This window comes from Oreochromis aureus, linkage group 1 (assembly GCF_013358895.1).
Source record: "Oreochromis aureus strain Israel breed Guangdong linkage group 1, ZZ_aureus, whole genome shotgun sequence".
Classification (NCBI taxonomy): Eukaryota; Metazoa; Chordata; class Actinopteri; order Cichliformes; family Cichlidae; genus Oreochromis; species Oreochromis aureus.
Window position 1 is genome coordinate 26691578 of NC_052942.1, and position 18410 is coordinate 26709987.

The window sequence follows — 18410 nt, forward strand, 5'->3', positions numbered from 1 at the left end:
TTTACAGTTATACTTCACAACGCAAAGAAGCTTGAGCTCAGAAAGCGACTGCCTTCAGGAGGACATTTTCCTGTTTTACTAAAGAGAGACAAATTGAACAAGATGAAACTGATTCTGCTCCTCCTCATCTCCTGCTTCGCCTTACATAGCACAAAGGGTAAGTCGACAATTAAATCTACTTTGTGGCTCTTTTTTTTTTTTTTTTTTTCCTTTTCTTTTTTTACCGGGATTGATGTCGCAGTATACTTTATCTGGTCAGGTTGTTTTGAAAACAACAAGTGGACATGTTTACCATCCTGACAGCTTAAGTGCGTTCCGGTAACATCCTCACATAGAAAGTCACTGGGAATCCCAGGGCCCTCGGGGGTTTCTGATTGACAAGCAAAAAAAATAGGAACTGTTCCACTTCACTGGTATACAACTCTGCGTCAGCATACTGTGATTACCGTAAGTCTCAATGACTCATTTAATCAATCCAGGGTTCTCAGAGTCAATCAGCATCCCCTCAAGTTGAACATTAGACTTCAACCCCCCCCCCCCCAAAAAAATCGAATATATGTATATATAAAAGAAAATACATATACATAGATGCTGCGTGCTTTACAGTAACAGGCCATGATGTAATGGTAGGACTCCAGGTATCGGAAAAAACAAAGGCGTTTCATTTTCCGAGTTGAGTTTCGACGATACTTCTTGAACACTTTTTAAATATAAATGTAGAGACAGAGAGAGAAAGTAGTGAAACGGAATGGACAAACCCTTTTGCGTAAAATATATCTGATACTAAATAGCGACATTTTAACCCCCCCGAGGCCCCAATTAATCAGACACTATTAGATATTTTCCTGTGTACACGTGATTGTATTGTATTTATGATAGCAATAAGACTTTTCATGTTTTTATCCCCTGAGGGAAATACTTTAACAGTTTGATAAGCAATTTTAGAGTCATAGCAGGTTTTCACGTGTTGATCGTCTAAGAATTTGATTTCTTTCTTTCTTTCGTTCTTTCTTTCTTTTGGCTGCATGGTTATAAAAAAAACACTAGACTTTATTTTATTGTGGGTGTTCAATAGTAACACACCCAAAAGCACTATGGGCACATGACACCATCACTTATACTCATCAGATCATCATCAGTGGCTACTGAGTGTTCACATGTATATTTACTGTGACAGCCTTATGACAGGAAGCCTGTGGTGCAAAGAACCCAGCTGTCTAACTTCCACATCTTAATTGCCTGAATAACAGATAGTGATAGATAATCTTTGCCAGTAGTATAGATGTAATAAATACTTATCAGTACAGCTTCAGCAGCACAGGTACTTTTCTAATAAAAATGTACAAAAAGAGTTAGAGAGGGCAAACAAATTGTCAGACCAACCAAATACTTGTTACAGTTTCTCAAATACTTAATATTTGCTGGAATGACACAACTCTTAATGGTTTTAGCATCACGCAACCTCCATGATCAACATGCTGCAATGTGTGGAGAAAAAGTTGCAATACTCGTACTTCCTCATTTAACTAATTTCTTAAGAAAATAAACAGCTCTGAAGGCCTTTGAGAAAACCGTTACTTTACTCTGTCACAGACTAATGTTGTAATCTTAAAACCGTCCAAACGTGGAGATCACAAACACTAAATATATCCAGAAATGTTCCCCAAGAGCTGTGTGAATAAAGGTAAAATGTACTGTTAACTGGGCAAAATAATAAAATGTTATCTACACTTGTCTGTCTCCAGGAGCACCAAGGACTGCTGTGTATAACTTTGTGAGATGTAACCCTGATGGTGACCAGGCCAACTGTGTGACTCAACAAAGCCCAGAGATGGAGTGGAGTCCAGATCTGCCAACAAAACTGCCTGCTTCTGCTGCAGAGTATCTGTAAGTATTCACGTGTCGTGGTCTGTTCACATCTGGTATGTGAAGATTTTTTTTTTTTTTATTTGTGAGCTGCTCAGAGGACGGAGGTGGCGGCGAGTTCACGTCAATGTTCAATTGGGTCTGAAAAAAACAAGAGAGTGCTGTTTTTAGACAAAAGCTGACTTTAAATATGAAAAATGCTGATGCTGCACTGGCTTTGTCACCTTGGTGAGCAGTGCAGACTCTCTTTGCATGCTTGCCTGTGTGTTTTCTTGTCTTGTGCGTTTGAGAGTATATAAGTGTGAGGTAGGTGGCCAAGAAAAGCCAAAATAGAAGACAACGTGGAGGGATAAAGAAAGAGAGTAACCAGAGAAAGGGCAGGGAGGTTACAGCTGGAGTAAAGAAATAAAACCCAGAATAGTTGATGATCTTTTTCTTCACAAGACACAGAAATATTTAGAACTTAAATCAGCTGATCAGTTTTGCTCCACCTTTACATCGTCGGAAATGAATGCAAGGAATGTTGGTTCCTTCTCTGCACAGGAAATAATTTAGATTATTTTAACTTTACCCAAAGTATACATATCTTGAAAATGTGCATACCCTGGAGAAGTCAGAGTTGCCAAGTGCACAAAACATTAACACACTTCCAAATATATTGTATTTTATGGTATAAAGAGATACATTTTAATAAAAATGCATTCTTCATTATATCAACATAGTAACTCACATATATTTGATCATAAAAGAGACTCCAAACATGAGGTAGACTTGAGCTCTGCTTACTGCAGACTTCAGCACAGAGGAAGTGCAGTCATCACTTGTTGCAACAGGGTATTAAGACAGATACAGACACTGTGGGTAGGTTTGGGAGAAAAATGGCTCATTTCATCATTTTTATGATGAATTTCATATTTCAGCAGGTTTTCAGCCCGCACTTTATAAAGTCTTTTTTATTAAAAATGAAAATCGCTAATGTCCCCGGTGACTTGTTCCTTTGACTGGTGGCATCAATGGTTTTACATGTGTTGTAGGATGATAGACTTAAAAATGTAAAATGGAAGAAAAGCATCAAAAATTGAAATTTAAGGTTGTCTGTGATTTACTTCTGTGTGGATTAGCTTCCCGTTCACTTGGTGTGTGATAGGATAGGTTTACTACTTTTTTTTTTTACCTTTAAAAAGTAAATAAATAAGTTTCAATATTTACAGTTACAGATATAATCGTATCAAATATTATTTGTTATGCTTTAAAAAAAAATACAAACATAAAAAGTCTCAGCTGTGCTCCTCTCACAAGGTTCACAATGGATTGTTACGTTAATGCACGAAGATTTTGTTTTACGATCGTCACAATTTTATATTGAGCTAAATAGTTTAGTATCAAATTAATTTTTAAACATTTTAACAGTTCAGTTGCTACATTGTTGCACTTTCTGTATAAATTATCTGGCAGGTACTATAATCTTTGCTGCTGCTTTATTAAAACTATTCATTTTTACTGTGTAATATGTGTGTATAGAGTGTATCCTAGGAGGACATATGCTTATGTACAAAGATTCTAAAACATACATTAAAAACCTACTTAGTGAAATTTTACTAAATTTAGAAATTAATTAATGAGCTGGTAAAAAAGCAGCATGTGTATGAATTTCTGCTTAGCATAAAACGTGTCTGTGAAAGAACTGATCTTTTAATATGCGTGACCTCTAAAAAAAAGTAAGAGTATCACAATCTTGGTCTTCGCCCTCAGTTTCCTCTTTTAAAGTTCCTCTTAATGTCCTTTCAGTTAACAAAATTATATTCAATCAAAAATAAAGGAAATCTTTCAAAAGTGAACAAACCAGATTACATTTTTTTCAGTAAGAGTCCTTCTACTGTGTTACTGAAACGTGTGTGACAACACAAACCTTCAGATAACTTAAAAAACAATGGGATGAATTTCACGTTCCGCGATTTCACCGGTGTGTATAGAAAACATAATATAAACTCATTACAGACACACAAAAACAAGAGTTAGAGGGTAGCAGGTAAAAAGGTTCAGCTGCTAACATTGTGATAAAATGTGAAAAACCTCTAAATATGAACAGCGTCTGGCTTGTTTGAGTCTTTTCGCTGAAGCTTGCTTATAATCACCGGAGCTTCCGCAGCAGCCGTCCTTTTTACAGCACGCCTTGAACAGGAAGTCAGGAGGAAGTGTACAGAGGAAGTGGGCTGCTGCTTCTGGTCTATTGTTTTGTATTTTTGTATGTGCCAAGCTCTTTGGATAATCCTATCTGAGAAGCACAGGATTATATATGTATTACTTATATCATTAGTTAATATGAAGTTATTTATTTCAACAACCCGGAAAAGAAATCCCACTGACGAAGCAGTTCAAGTCAGATTCTCAAACTGAATTATAGACTTTTTCTAGAAAAAATACACTTGTACTTTTTACTACTGTGAAGTCATCGTTAGTGTTTCATCCTAAAAATGGACACACAAAGGAGTTTTTACCTATTCTTGCTAGCATGGTGAAAAATGTGAGGTCTGTAAATTTCATTTGATAAAGATATACGCAAAGCAAATACACAAGCAAGCTCAAGCTCTACAAGACTGTAGATACTTTCTTAATGATGCAATCAGAATGAAATTCAAGTTGTTGGTAGGTGTGTAAAAGCAGAAGAGGACAGGAAATAACACGAGTGAAGTGGTGGAGATATAGTTAGCAAGTTAACAACAGCAGCTCAAAGTTGTAAAGTCGATAGTTTTGTTATCAGTCTTAGAGATCTCAAATGCTTTTCACACTCTCTGCTGCCAAACAGCTTCTCATGTTCTGTGCTGCTTGTAAGAAAAAAAATAAAGAATGGAGTAAAATCCCAAACTTTCAGCCAGGAAAAAAAAATCTGTATGTTTTTAGTACAGTTCAATCCCTATTCATGGAGTTGTTATCATGCACACAAATATTAAACAAATATTAAAGTCTCATATCAGAGCAAATTTTGGAGATGGAAAGACAGCCGCAAGAGCAAAAGAGAAGGCTTACCAAAAAGTAGAGAGACCTACTATTATATATGTTTTGGAGATGCTGGCACTAACAAAAAAAACAGGAGGAGGAGCTCAAGAGGTGAAGGTTTTCATTGGGCAGGATTAGAAAGGAGTACATCAGAGGGAAAGCTCAGGGAGAACAGTTGGGAGACAAAGTAAATGCAGGAAGGCTGAGATGGTTTAGACGTGTGGAGGCAGATGATCTGTTGCGGCGACCCGTAAAAGGAGCAGCAGAAAGAGAAAGATGAGACACTTATCAGCTAATCTCTCTATCTCACTTCTTATGTGTTTTCAGGGAAGCAGAGCCTGTGGAGGATGAGAATTCACCAATGGAGGAGAACGATGAGGACGAGCAGGAAGACGAGGAGGAGGTAGAGGAGGAGGAATCGAAACTGAGCGAGTCACCTGGGATATTCCTGGGCGAGGAAGGTTCTGGTGGTTACGAAGGCTCTGCAGCTGAAGGTCCATACATGGCGGACAAGAGCAACCTCGGTGAGACTGGTTCTGGCATGCTCTGGAAAGAAAGTGAAGGTATTTTTTGTAGGACAGGATTTGCATGGATTCAGTAGAAGCCATGTGTTTTCTGTTTTGTTTGCTCCATGTAATTTGATCTCTCTCTTTGTTTATCTTTCTCCTCTGAAGATATGAGTGACCTGAGGAGGCTGTTCGCCAGCAGGCATATCAGCGATGAGGTAAAACCCGATGATTACAAAGAAGACCACCTTCTGCAGCTGTAGACTGGACCACCACCCACTCCGAAGCACATAAACAAGGCTGGCATCTAATTTAATTCCCTGTCTGGGCTGATAGTAAACTCCACCTGCTGGGAAAAAACAAATGCCATTTTTTTGTACTCTCTGTGTTATTGTTATTAATTATTTTCAGCAAGGCCAAAACAACGACTGTAAACAATGTGAAAATAATTGTGCCAGTATTGTGCTTTCCTATGGAAAAAAGCTTTCAAATGCTTTTTTAAATATAAATAAATATATTCTTTTAAATCATTGTAATACCAGTGCAATAAAAGCATGCCTTTGTCCATGCATTGCATTACTCCAGCCATTTTTTTTTTTGAGCTTTAAGGAACGTGTTCCTTAGAAACACTTATTTAAATTATTTGATCCCTTTATTCACAAATCCTGCAACATTTTATGCTTAACCTGAGAATATTGAAAAATATTCCGGCTCAAGATTTGAATGAGATCATCTTTAAGACGCAAACCCCTCAGAAATGGGTTCAGGAAGTCCTAACCAGAGTTGGAACATATTCGAAATATGTACTATAAACACAAACGCATTTTAACAGACTCTGTAATTTCGATTTGAAACAATTTCTATCAATAAAGTGTTTATTTTATCCCTACTACTGTGTTATCTGTTCTCATAACTCCTTTCATATGTGTCAAGTTCCTCAGTAATTTAAACTGAGGTACCTTCTATTATTCAAGCGTTTGATTTTTTTATATGGTACTTGCAAGTAACATCAGGAGCTATTTCCACTAAAAAAGTACATATTTGCCATCCATAATTAAAAATTAAGTTTACTATCTCAAAATTGCAGACTTGAGAGAAAATAATCAAAATGGAGAAATATCTTGAAACTCTAACTTTATTCCTTTTGAGAAAATAGCCTGAAATTTCTATTCACTTCTATTCTTTTCTTTCAGTGGCAGAAAGTAGCTACTGTTATTGGTTGTCTTCAGATTTTCCACTGATAAATTTGTGGCCAATATTAGAACACTGTCGAAATTATTTATTCGCCCACCAAGTGGCACTGAACTTAATTTACAGCTGTAAAATGTCTTGCTCATATTTTCCTATGTTTCATATGAATTCATATGTTTTTAGTCTCAATGCGGAAATCCATTTCCTTGCCATGCAGGCTACCTTTACTAATAATTGTGAAAGAATGGGTCGTTCTAAAAAGCTCACTGAATTCTAGCTTTGTACTGTACTAAAATGCCACCTTTGCACTAAGCCGTTTGTTTCTTCCCTTCTGGATATTCCACGATAAATTCTAAGTGGTATTATTGGAAAGTACAAGCATTTCTTCAGCCATGAAGTGGCAGACCATGCCAAGTTATGAATGCTGAGGTTTGTAGTGGACAAAAGTCACCAAAACTTTGCTGACTTCATTACTGCAAAGCTCCAAACCTCCTCTGGCGTTAACATCAGCATAAAAACCATGCACCAAGAGCTTCACACTATGGGTTTCCATGGCTTAACAGCTTGTATCGGGATCGAGACATAGATTTCATCATCAGACAAAGACGGCTAAGATACGTGTGGACAGGTGGGTACCACGACATCTCTGTTTTTTTGAGATGTCATGGAGTTGTCTGACAAGAAATTGCATTCCAACTAAACATGATGAGTATAAGTATAACAGGAATGGGTTGGTCATCCAGTCTCCAGTTCTCTGTGTCAGTGTCCACAACAGAGCTAACGAGCCAATGCTTTTGTCCATGTAGCACATTTAAATGTTGCCTTCCTGTAGACGTGCTACTGGCTGTGTCAGTGCTTCTGCCATGTCCACGCCACGTGGCCTGCTTGGTTTCTAAGGTTGCATTATCTTTTGGTTTGGTTTTGCCCTTACAAAACATGCCTCATATTTGCCAACAAATCCACGCCTCGCTTTACACCACTGATACTGACTTACACACTTCAGAGTTTTTTCCAATTAAGCATAGCTGAACTAGACGTTTTGCAAACACCTTGTACGACAAGAAGCTATAGTAAGTCAGGATAATCTTTAATTAATCAGGCGAACCTTTAAGAATAGTTTTTTATTTACAATGGGGGTTGGGCAATAAAGCTAAATGTATAAAGGAAACTGAGGTAACAAAAAAAATAAAAAAAAAATACTAGAATTATGCTGCCCCCTGGTGGTGAATGTTTTAGTTAAAATGTGCAGAAAGTAACTACAAAAACTACCTTTAAAGTCTGCACCAACAGCAAATACATGAACTCAACCAGCAGCCTTACCTATACAGGTAATGGCTAATTTTTTTCTAATTGTTAGGTGTTACCAAGAGTGCCTTCAACCCCCAATCCTCCATACCCGTGGCCGCCCACATACACATGATTCGGGTCACATGACGTTTAGCCCTAGTTCAGTGACAGACTGGGTACACGAAGCGAGGCTAGCTGTTAGCAAAACTGTCCAGACGGCCGAGATGGTAAGTGTAAAAGCAAGCATTGACTGGTCAGGCTACAGTAAAAGGAGAGGCGGTGTTTGGTGTTTGTTATTCATAAAAACATAACATTAATACGAGTTTCCGTTTTTCTGCGGAAGCATTTATTTTAATACTCAACCCTGTAAAGAAAGCTAGCTGGGCTGGTCGAATTAGCATCGCTAGGAGGCCGTCTTTCTCAATGATCGTGATGTTTTGGTTAGCTAATGGCCCAGCAGCATGATGCCAGCAGTTAAACGTGTTGATTGATAAGGCAAGTATTTGAGATCGGTCAAAAAGTCGGGTAGATGAGTGGTTCAAACAAATGTCACTGTTAGCAGACGTTGCTGATCGTTAGCTCAGTGAAGTTGTGCTGTCACATGCATGTTGAAGTACTGCAATAACCGTAGAAATTAAGCTAATTAATTTTCTGATTAAGGGCAAAGGGTTGTTCGCTTATTGATTCGAGGGTCGGCTTTCAACTAGTGATTGGGTAGCTGATAATTTGTTTTATTTGGGGGTAGGGGGGTTTCTATGAAGAGTTTACTTCAATGTTGGTTCTCATCTTATATAAATACTTGATGACTGAGCTTATTCTTGGTGATTTGCTGCTTCTGCATGTTGAAGCATTTGTTTGTGACTTTGTGCCAGCTCAGAGGAAAATAATGCGACTGTGCAGATACTGACTGGTGAATGGGTTGTTATGGCAATAACAGATGCCGTCTTCCTCGTGTAAATGAGTAGGAGGTGAGAGTGGTTTTTAACATGTGATATTCATGTCAGAGCTTCCATCACAGCTGAGGACACTAACCTGGCATCTCTCTATAACTGTCATTGTTATCGCTGCAACATTTTGTTTGTCAGCAGATATCTTGGGGTTGTGTGTAAACAAAGTCATTTGTCTTTAGGGCAGATTCATGTTGGTGGAAGCTACAACACAGCTCAGGGCTTCTTATTACAGCTAGCTGCAATTTCTCTTCGGTTGTTTTAAAAGCAGCATATGTGTGATCACATAGCATGTTGATTGCTCTGAATTTCATCCTCTGAATGCGTTTGTGTTTCTAGAGTTTCCTGGGAGGATTGTTCGGGCCGGTTTGTGAGATAGATGTACTGCTGAATGATGCAGAGAACAGAAAGACGGCCGAGCTGAAAACAGAAGATGGGAAAGTGGAGAAACACTACCTGTTCTACGATGGAGAGTCGGTTTCTGGAAAGGTAAACTGTGTTTGCGTCATTTATCACATGTCACAATGGGGGTCCTGCACATATGAAGCATAGCTTAAATTTGTTGTCATTTTCTGCGCAGCAGATAGTTTCAGTCAGTCAGTGTATAATGGACTTCTCAGCCTATTTTGGGTTCATTGCTTTAAGTCCAGTGGGAAATTACGATTCTTTTGATGAGTGTGCAAGACTTGCTCTGGCTTCGGGAAGAACTGACTAACACATGTGTGTCTGCTGTTGCTGTGCATCAGCTCTATTGAGCAGTCTGATATTTGCCTTGTTCACTGTTGACTTCTTCTGTTATCCAGCACAACTCAAAATCAAGTAAAAGGTCAGTTAGTGTGGTAGCAGCAGAAAGATATTCAACATTGATGTTGATTGTAATAAACAGTTTTCACCATGATTACCTAACAGCTGTCAGGCAGAGAAATGTGAGGAAATTTATGTTTGGAGAAGAAATTATTACAGGTTTGTTGGAAGTCGGCAAGCAAATAGGAATATATGCTAGTTGTAAAGAAATATGCACAATAATCATAAAAGAAAAGCCCTTTAAAGGAACATTGTCCTGGTAGCATGTCAGAATCTTATCTTTCTGTTCAATCCACTTTTATTCATATAGCACCAATTCATGCAAGCAAGAAAAAACTTGTTCTCAACAAATGTTTCCTCTTCAGGTGAATCTAAATGTGAAGCAGGGAGGAAAGCGGCTGGAGCACCAGGGGATCCGCATTGAGTTTGTTGGACAGATAGGTGAGCATGGTTGATGTCATTGTTGATGTGGCTTTATCACATGGCTGAAAGGTTTAACAGGGCATGTGGTTATCATGTGCAGGTCTGTCATAGTGCCGCTAACCCCCGCCTCCAACTCTATTTGCCTTGGGACAAGGATAATGAGTGCAGTGTGTTGAAAGAGAATGAAGTGCTCAAAGAAAAATAATAAATACAGATTTTTGGCTTTATAAAGTGAATTTAAACCAACCAGACATTCAGCCAGTCTGAATCCTCTCTGCTATATTTCAGAGCTTTTCTCTGATAAGAGCAACACCCACGAGTTTGTGGACCTGGTCAAAGAGCTGGCTTTACCGGGAGAGCTCACCCAGAACAGAAGCTACGACTTTGAGTTCATGCAGGTGGAGAAGCCCTATGAGTCCTATACTGGAGCCAACGTCAGGCTAAGGTGACCCAACCTTCTATTTAATGTTCACTTTCTGTCAGATTTCTCAATCCTCTTTACTACTGAGTGGGTGCAGGGCTTGTGAGCTTGCTGTGACACAGATTACTGCTTTTTGGAAGTTTTTTTTTTCCATTTACAGTAAAGTCATCAATTCAAATTCTGTTATTTTCAGTTTGCCTGTCTCTCCTCCACTGCACACTGTACTCTCCACATGCAAGTGTGACTCAAAGGCTATTTAATTAAAAGACACACATCGCGCAGAAGAGAGAAACTAATGACCCTGTATAAGATTTAATTAAAAATTATGCAGACAGAAACAACCTTTGTCTGTTTTCCCTGATATTGAGATAGAGTGTAGCCATGCCGCACATGAACACTTGTGTCAAGATGTTCAGGCACAAGTTTGTTTGTTTGAGGTGAAACTTTCATGGACAGTTGTTAACAGGATATAAAACATACTAAGTGATGCCTCAGCTGGCCATCACTCTTGTGCACTAATGGTATCCATCAAGCTTATTTTGTTCAGCTACTTCTTTTTTTTAAATGCATTTTATTTGTAATAGAGAAAAAAAAATCTGTAAGATTTCAGTCTGACTTTTATAGCTTGGCGTGTTGTCGTGTTCGACAGATACTTCCTCAGGGTGACAATAGTTCGGCGCCTGTCTGACTTGGTGAAGGAATACGAGCTAATTGTCCATCAGTTAGCCACCTACCCTGACGTCAACAATTCGATCAAAATGGAGGTCGGCATAGAAGACTGTCTCCACATCGAGTTTGAATACAATAAATCCAAGTAAGAGCGATGTGACTTTAACTTATCAAATGAACAATCTAATGCTCTGTCACTGCAGAACATTTAAATAAGAGCTGTCTTTACTTGCATTTATGGCTTTCTTATAGGTACCACCTCAAGGATGTGATTGTTGGGAAGATTTATTTCCTGCTGGTCAGAATCAAGATCCAACACATGGAGCTGCAGCTCATTAAGAAGGAGATAACAGGCATAGGTGAGAATCCAGGGCAGCCACATATAAAAATAAAGTAACCTAGATAGAGCACAAAAATGACAAGTCATTGTGGACTTGGATTAACTCTGTAGTTCATCTCCTCTCAGCTTCTAAACCTGGTTTCTTTTCTTCTCTGTAAACCAACTGTGTCCCACTAAGAGTGCTGGAAACTTTGCTCCACTTTAATGTTTCGTCTCAGGTAGTAAAGTCCTTGTCCTCCTTTTCAGGTCCCAGTACTACCACAGAGACGGAGACGGTTGCTAAGTACGAGATCATGGATGGAGCCCCAGTTAAAGGAGAATCAATTCCCATCAGACTGTTCTTGGCTGGTAAGAGCTCATCTCCTCTTTGGCAGCTATTATGTTGAGTGCTGATCCAGACTCCTATCATCAGGATATCACTTTTCCTGTTAACTTCCCTCGTCATAAAACATTCAAACAGGCCTGTTTTTGTTTTTTTGTTTTTGTTTTGTTTTGTTTTTTGTCAGTGACATCTAATCGTCTCTCGTGTTTCATTACAGGTTATGACTTGACACCCACCATGAGGGATGTTAACAAGAAGTTCTCTGTACGCTACTTCCTTAATCTGGTGCTGGTGGACGAAGAGGACAGGAGATACTTTAAACAACAGGTAAGTCACCACCAAGCCCAGTAAATGGGCTCTGTATCACTGAGCTGATATCTGTATCTTTCTTCTAGCTCGTAATTAGGAAAATTTCATATCAAATTCTACACAGATACTTGGACTTAGCGTAGCTGTTTGTGTTTTATTTACTGTAATATCTGGCATAGGCCAATATTGTTTATTTCATAGCATTATTTTTTTTATTTTTATGCATAGACATGGTGTTACTGTGTGTCCCGATGATGTGCTCATTAGCAAAACTCAGGAGATTTATCCTTGAAAAACATTTCCCCCCAAAAGTATTTATTATTTATATATGTGTGATTGTGAAATTATATATATATACACTAGACAGAGATGTAGTGTTTTTGTTTTTTGTTATTAGAATCTGTAGTTCCATCAGGAAACTGAGGGGATCCGGTACCAAAATAATGATGCACTTAATTCCTAATGCTGTAACGCTAATTGCTAAATGAGCGGTAACTTCAGACAGAACAGCAGGGCTGTGGATGTGCAGTGCACAAAGGAAAACAGACAAGTGGGCCAGAGAATAACACCAGGAAAGTTTTAAGTCCTGCTTTCATCACAAAAAGTGATTAATGTATTTACAGCCACTGGCCACTTTATTAGGTGCACCTTGGTAGTACCATATTTGGTGAGGCTCTCTGAATTGTAGCTGCAGTTTCCTGTTCTTAGCTGACAGGAGTGGCATCCAATGCGATCTTTCTGCTGTAGCCTATCTGCTTCAAGAGCCGATGTGTTGTGTGTTCACGGATGTCCCTCTGCATACATTGGTTGTGACAAATGGTTATTTAAGTTACTGCTGCCTTTTTATCAGTTCAAAGCAGTCAATCTGTTCTCCTCTAAACTCTGACTTCAACGAGCCATTTTCAGACCAGCTGTTGCTCACTAGATATTTTCTCTTTTTTGGGGCCAGCTGTAGCAATGACTGTGTGGGTATGGAGCTAAATCACGGTCAAAAGTTTCATTCATTTGAAAAAGTGATTAGAAACTAAAATTATTTTGATATTTAAAACAAAAATAAAAATGTGTTTAAAAAACCTAAATTACTTTATTTTTAATAAATTATTTGTTTTCGTGCAGGTTCAAAGTAATTTTTTTTTGTTTCAAACTCTTTCTTCAGTTTCAGGTTGTTTTTTGTTTGTTAGTTTGTTTTTTACTTTTGACCATGATTATGTGTTGTGGACGTGTATAAAGGCAGATGGGCGGGGCTTGGACTAACACTATACAGCTCCAGTGTCACATTTGTTACAAGTTAAAAATGGGCATTTTGGTTGAAGAGGGCCACCCATCCTTCACAGGTAAGAAATATGGTTTCTGATTATCTTATGATGGACTATATTGACGGATGAATGTTTGTAACATATTGATATACATTACGGTGGGAAAAAATGTAGCCCAGCCACAGGGAATACTATTATCTGATTGGCTGGCAGTTCGCTGAGCTAAAAGAGCTATGAATGGCGTAAAGAAATCTAAGACTCGCCTGTTCATTTCTGTATATTATTTATTTCTGTCCATCACAAGATGATCAAAAACCGTGTTTCTTACCTGTTGGGTGGTACCAGCGGCATCCTGTGAACGAGCAGTGGCCATTTTCAACCAAAATACCGCTTTTTAATTTGTAACAACCGTGACACAGTAGGTGTCAATCATTAGTCTATGCCCCATCCTTCCCCTTTGATACACACTCACAACACATTTTCGTTCATTTGTTTTGTGTTTTTAACACATTTTTTTAAAATGTTTTTAAATATCAAAACTTAGAATTTCAGTTTCAAATAACTTTTTGACCCTGATTTAGTTCCATATGTGTGAGAATCACAGTAGATCAGCAGTTTTTGAAATGCTCAGACACTCTGGCACCAACAGCCATGACACGTTCAAAGTCTTTTTATTTCGACCTTCTTCCCCAATCTGATGCTCAGTTTGAACTTCAGCTGGAAATCTTGACCATGTTTACATGCTTCCATGTGATTGGCTGAACAGATACTTGCACTATACAGTTTAACAGGCATATCCAATGAATTGGCCAGTGGATACAACGTATACCAGCACTGAATCACAGTTGATCTCATTCACGTACACGTCCATAATTTAGCCCACCTTAGTTGGCATATAAACTTCACATTTGTAAATAAAATTTCCTGTTGCTAAGAGCGAGCCAGATGTTTTGCAGGCAGAGCAGCAAATTTATCATGTTTTCTTGAATAGTGTAATTCTCCAATTAAATCATGCATAAAAAGATGAACTGGATTTCAATTGTGCTTGATTACATCTAGATTTTGTTTCTGAAAGCAATACTTCTTTGAATAGTTTGTGTGTGTGTGTTTGGTAGCAGAGGAAAATAACAAAAAATTCCTTAAAAAAAAAAAAAAGCCACACCGATGACGCTCTGAACTTGGCATGAACTGATGTAATGACTTCCAGCAGAATTACTCACGCAAGTGGAAGCAGGTTTATCAGACAAGGCAAAATATGATTCCTGCACAAATTAATGGGGGGAGGGATAAAGGATGCATAGTGTCTTAGGCACATTTATTAATTATCTCTTTGATGGATCATTTTGACATAATTAAAATTACATTAAGTTGAACTGCCTGCAGCCGTTATAATCTCAGCGACTGCTGTTTTTAGTTTAATGTAATTTAATTGTGGTGTGTGGCTCTGTGCTGATGTGCAATATGCAGCCCCACCCGGACCTCCAGCTTGCTTAACTTTTCCATATGATAAGTACATGAATAGCTCTATATTAAAAACATACATTACCGTATTTTTATTTTTGCTGCTCTGTCTCTGTGTTTAGGAGATTGTTTTGTGGAGAAAAGCTCCAGAGAAGCTGAGGAAAAGAAACTTCCACCAGCGCTACGAGTCTCCTGAGCCCAGAACCCAGCCAGTAACTGCAGAGCAGCCAGAGATGTGAGGGCCGGGCTAAGAACTGATAATACATGCAGACGCACCACAGCTCGTCACTGCTGAACAGCCAGAGATGCGAGGCCTGCCCCCACTCTCTTCCTGGACTGAGAAATGTCTGTATTCATAAATACACGTAACACACCTTCAGGCATCCCCCTTCCCCGCCCCCTGCACCACTTCACAGCTTCAGGTGTGAGCTGCCCATCATCACTCTCGTTCGCGCCCCGCCCCAGGACGTAGACACACTCGCATACAGATGCACACAGTCAGAGTCTGCTGAATGCTACATGTCAAGGCAAGCGTGCAAAACAAACCAACCCAAGTAACGAACAATGAGACAGCCTTTTTATCATCCTGACGTCTCGGACTGCAAACACACTCAAGCACACACAAGTGAAGCCATACAGTCGGGTTTAATGCGGAATAAAACAGGAGCAAAGACGGAAAAGAGGAGAGCGCTACAGACCGCCGCACCATTTTATCTTGTTCTTCTGCAGCAGGAGCTTCTTTTTGTTTGCTTAATGAACAGCACTGCTCTTGGACTTCTTCTAGCATCTCACCCAGATACTCTACAAAGTGTCACTTTCTAGAGTCTCGATGGACCCAGTAAGTGAAGGTATTCATGATGTGGGGTGGGATGAGCGCGAACAAAGAATGTGAGTCAACACCCAAGCTCTGTATTTATTCATGATATCAGTTGTTATTCATCCATGGAGCTGGGAAAAATAGGAATGTCTCAGTTAAACATTTTTGTTACTGTAACTGCTTCCAGCCCAACAGAAATGTTACCCCTTGTTTGATGTTTTAACCATTTCTAGCTCCAGTCCAAAACACATTTCATTAAGGAAAACGTCATTCACCGTGGACATGAGGTTCATAAAATCATCATTTTGAACCTCAGCTAGCAGTTATTTATTTCTAAGACTACAAAGTGCCAGGTGGTCAATATACAATCATACAACGGAGAAAAATGCAACAAATCCTCACACTGGAGAAGGAGAATTGATTATCTTTGCTTTTGATTCTCTCATTGATTAATCGACTAATGCAACAAGCATCATCAATACAACATTTCACACATTTCAGGTGTAACATATGCAGATTTCAATGAAGATGTCAGTTTTCAACAACTTGCATCAGGAATTCCTCCACAAATATCTGAAGGTGTAGTTTCTCTGTTCATGTCTTTGGCTGCTACGACACCTGTTCAGTTTGAATTTTTACTGCGCTTTCTATCACTAACCTGTAATCTTAGATAACTCAAAGTTTGGTTCACCCATGTTCCAAATAAGAAAAGCTTTGTCTTTTCTCTTTAGTACTTTAGCACTATAAGGAAATTCCTCTGACCTCCTTTATTAGAGGAAAAAAGCTCAAAAGTCAGACTTGTTCAATTTAAAGAAGATATGTCAATTTGAAATTTGGGTGAATTGAACTTTTAAGCAAGGATTGAAAAAAATGACTGAAAAAAACAGTTCTGTTACATCAAAAGACACTTTTTGTGTTTACATCTTGATTCATTAGAAACAAAGTGGTTAATGATGATCAGCAGCCTGTAGGCTCGCTGTTCTTCTTTTTTCATGCTGTTTTATTGAACCTGTTGGTTTAGTGTGCTTGAAATACTAATGTGATGAATGGCTCGCGTCAGCTGTTGTAAGCACTGGAAGAGTTGCAGTATGGTTATACTGTCAAATCCAACAATGTTCCACTGTGATGCTCAGACCTGTAGTCTAGGTCCTGCTTTAAAGACACTGTTCAGTCCCATATGTTGGGTGATTTTTGCCCTTCAGCTTTGATCCATTTGCACTTTTCCCCTGTCATGCTTACCTTTGTACTAAAGAGGCATGGATGCTGAAAGCAAACATCACTCAAGGACAACTTCACCTCAGAGATATCCTGAGTCTGTAACACAAACTATACACACATTTATACTTCACTACATTTTTTTTTGTTTGCTTTGTTTGACTTGATATGTAAAATACTTGTAGCTTTAGTTCCCCATTTTTCATATATGGATCATGAAACTGTGCTGCTTTTCACTTCAGAAAAGTCTGAATGCTGATCTGCACTCCAGTTCTTCGTTGTCCAGCCTTGGAGTCTGGTTCTCTCTTGTCTGAAAACTGTAATTTATTTGCAAAAAATGCTTTCTTCACATCTTTTTGCTTGGCAGAAATATTTTGTCTTTCTGAATACTGTATAAATAGGGTTTCATTGGTTTTCTTTAAAGACTGTCCAAGGTCACGAGGAGAAACGCTTAAAAGCCAAAACTCTCGGCCCCTGTCTTATCTACTGCATGTTTATCTTTACACAATGTCTGATCATGCCATTGTGTGTGTGTGTGTGCGTGTGTATGATAATGTGTGTATGTGTGTGTATATATATATATATATATATATATATATATATGTGTGTGTGTGTGTGTGTGTGTGTATATATATATATACACATATATATATATGTATATATGTGTATATATGTGTATATGTATATACACTAAACATATATGTATATACACTAAACATATATATATATATATACACTAAACATATATATATATATATATACACTAAAATATATATATATATATATATACACTAAACATATATATATACATTAAACACAGATATATAGCTAAAAATGAATCATAAATAAAGCTGATTTATACTGAACTTTTTTTTTTTTTTTTTTTTTTAAGATGACAGAAAGTGCATTTAGACCAATAAATTCCAACCAAGGGTACAAATATACCAGGGGGTTATGTACAGGATCAATCAGTAGCTTTTACACTGATCAAAATACTAGGTTACTGTCAATGTAATTGCTCAGAAGTAGTCCCGGCACGGTTAAAACCGCTAAAAGTAATTCTGTTAAATACTATTAAACAAGTAATGGATTCAGTTTTAAATTACTTTAACCCAGTGCATTTCTGCAGAGAGATGATACCTGAGTTCATCTGACAGGCCTGTGGGGCCACATCTGATTGAAAAAAGGATGGGATGGTTGAGAACATAAGAAAATAAAGCTCCAAAAAAATCAAAGTCATGCTGTGGGCTGTCTTTGTGATCAGTTTAGTGTAATAATAAGTTCTTCAATTCTGTCTGCAGGTTGGTTGATAATGGATAAAAGTATACTTAATTCAGTTTTTTCCCCCGATTTGTAGAAGTGAAGATGTAGGAAATTGCTATTTTTTTCCCCAAATACCATAAAACAAAATGAATATTCTTTTAGGCTTCCGTCTTTGGAGAAATTGATGCATAAAACTCGTTGGAAAAACATTTTTCTTAATAAATTTAACTCTATGGATATGGAAGGAACCCAGAGGAAGAGACGTTGTTTACTCGGTTGAGAATAGGACATACAGGTTAAAACTATACCCTGCACT

General features: G+C 38.2%; 2 protein-coding genes across 3 annotated transcripts; both read left to right on the forward strand.

Moving 5' to 3' along the window:
• Positions 1-6258, forward strand: srgn (serglycin). Of its 2 annotated transcripts, none has more exons than XM_031737965.2 (4): positions 1-157; positions 1746-1887; positions 5191-5426; positions 5538-6258. In XM_031737965.2, the coding sequence occupies exons 1-4, from the start codon at positions 103-105 to the stop codon at positions 5630-5632; spliced, it is 528 nt and encodes a 175-aa protein (XP_031593825.1). In that variant the 5' UTR covers positions 1-102; the 3' UTR covers positions 5633-6258. The 2 variants fall into 2 exon arrangements, with proteins under 2 accessions (XP_031593825.1, XP_031593826.1); XM_031737966.2 differs by having other exon boundaries at positions 5191-5387.
• A 1714-nt stretch (positions 6259-7972) lies between these two features.
• Positions 7973-17182, forward strand: vps26a (VPS26, retromer complex component A). The gene is made up of 9 exons (XM_031737957.2): positions 7973-8074; positions 9134-9283; positions 9964-10039; positions 10310-10466; positions 11092-11256; positions 11364-11470; positions 11698-11799; positions 11991-12100; positions 14922-17182. Exons 1-9 carry the CDS (start codon positions 7991-7993, stop codon positions 15036-15038), a joined length of 1068 nt encoding a protein of 355 aa, XP_031593817.2. The 5' UTR covers positions 7973-7990; the 3' UTR covers positions 15039-17182.
• The last annotated feature ends 1228 nt before the right edge of the window (positions 17183-18410 follow it).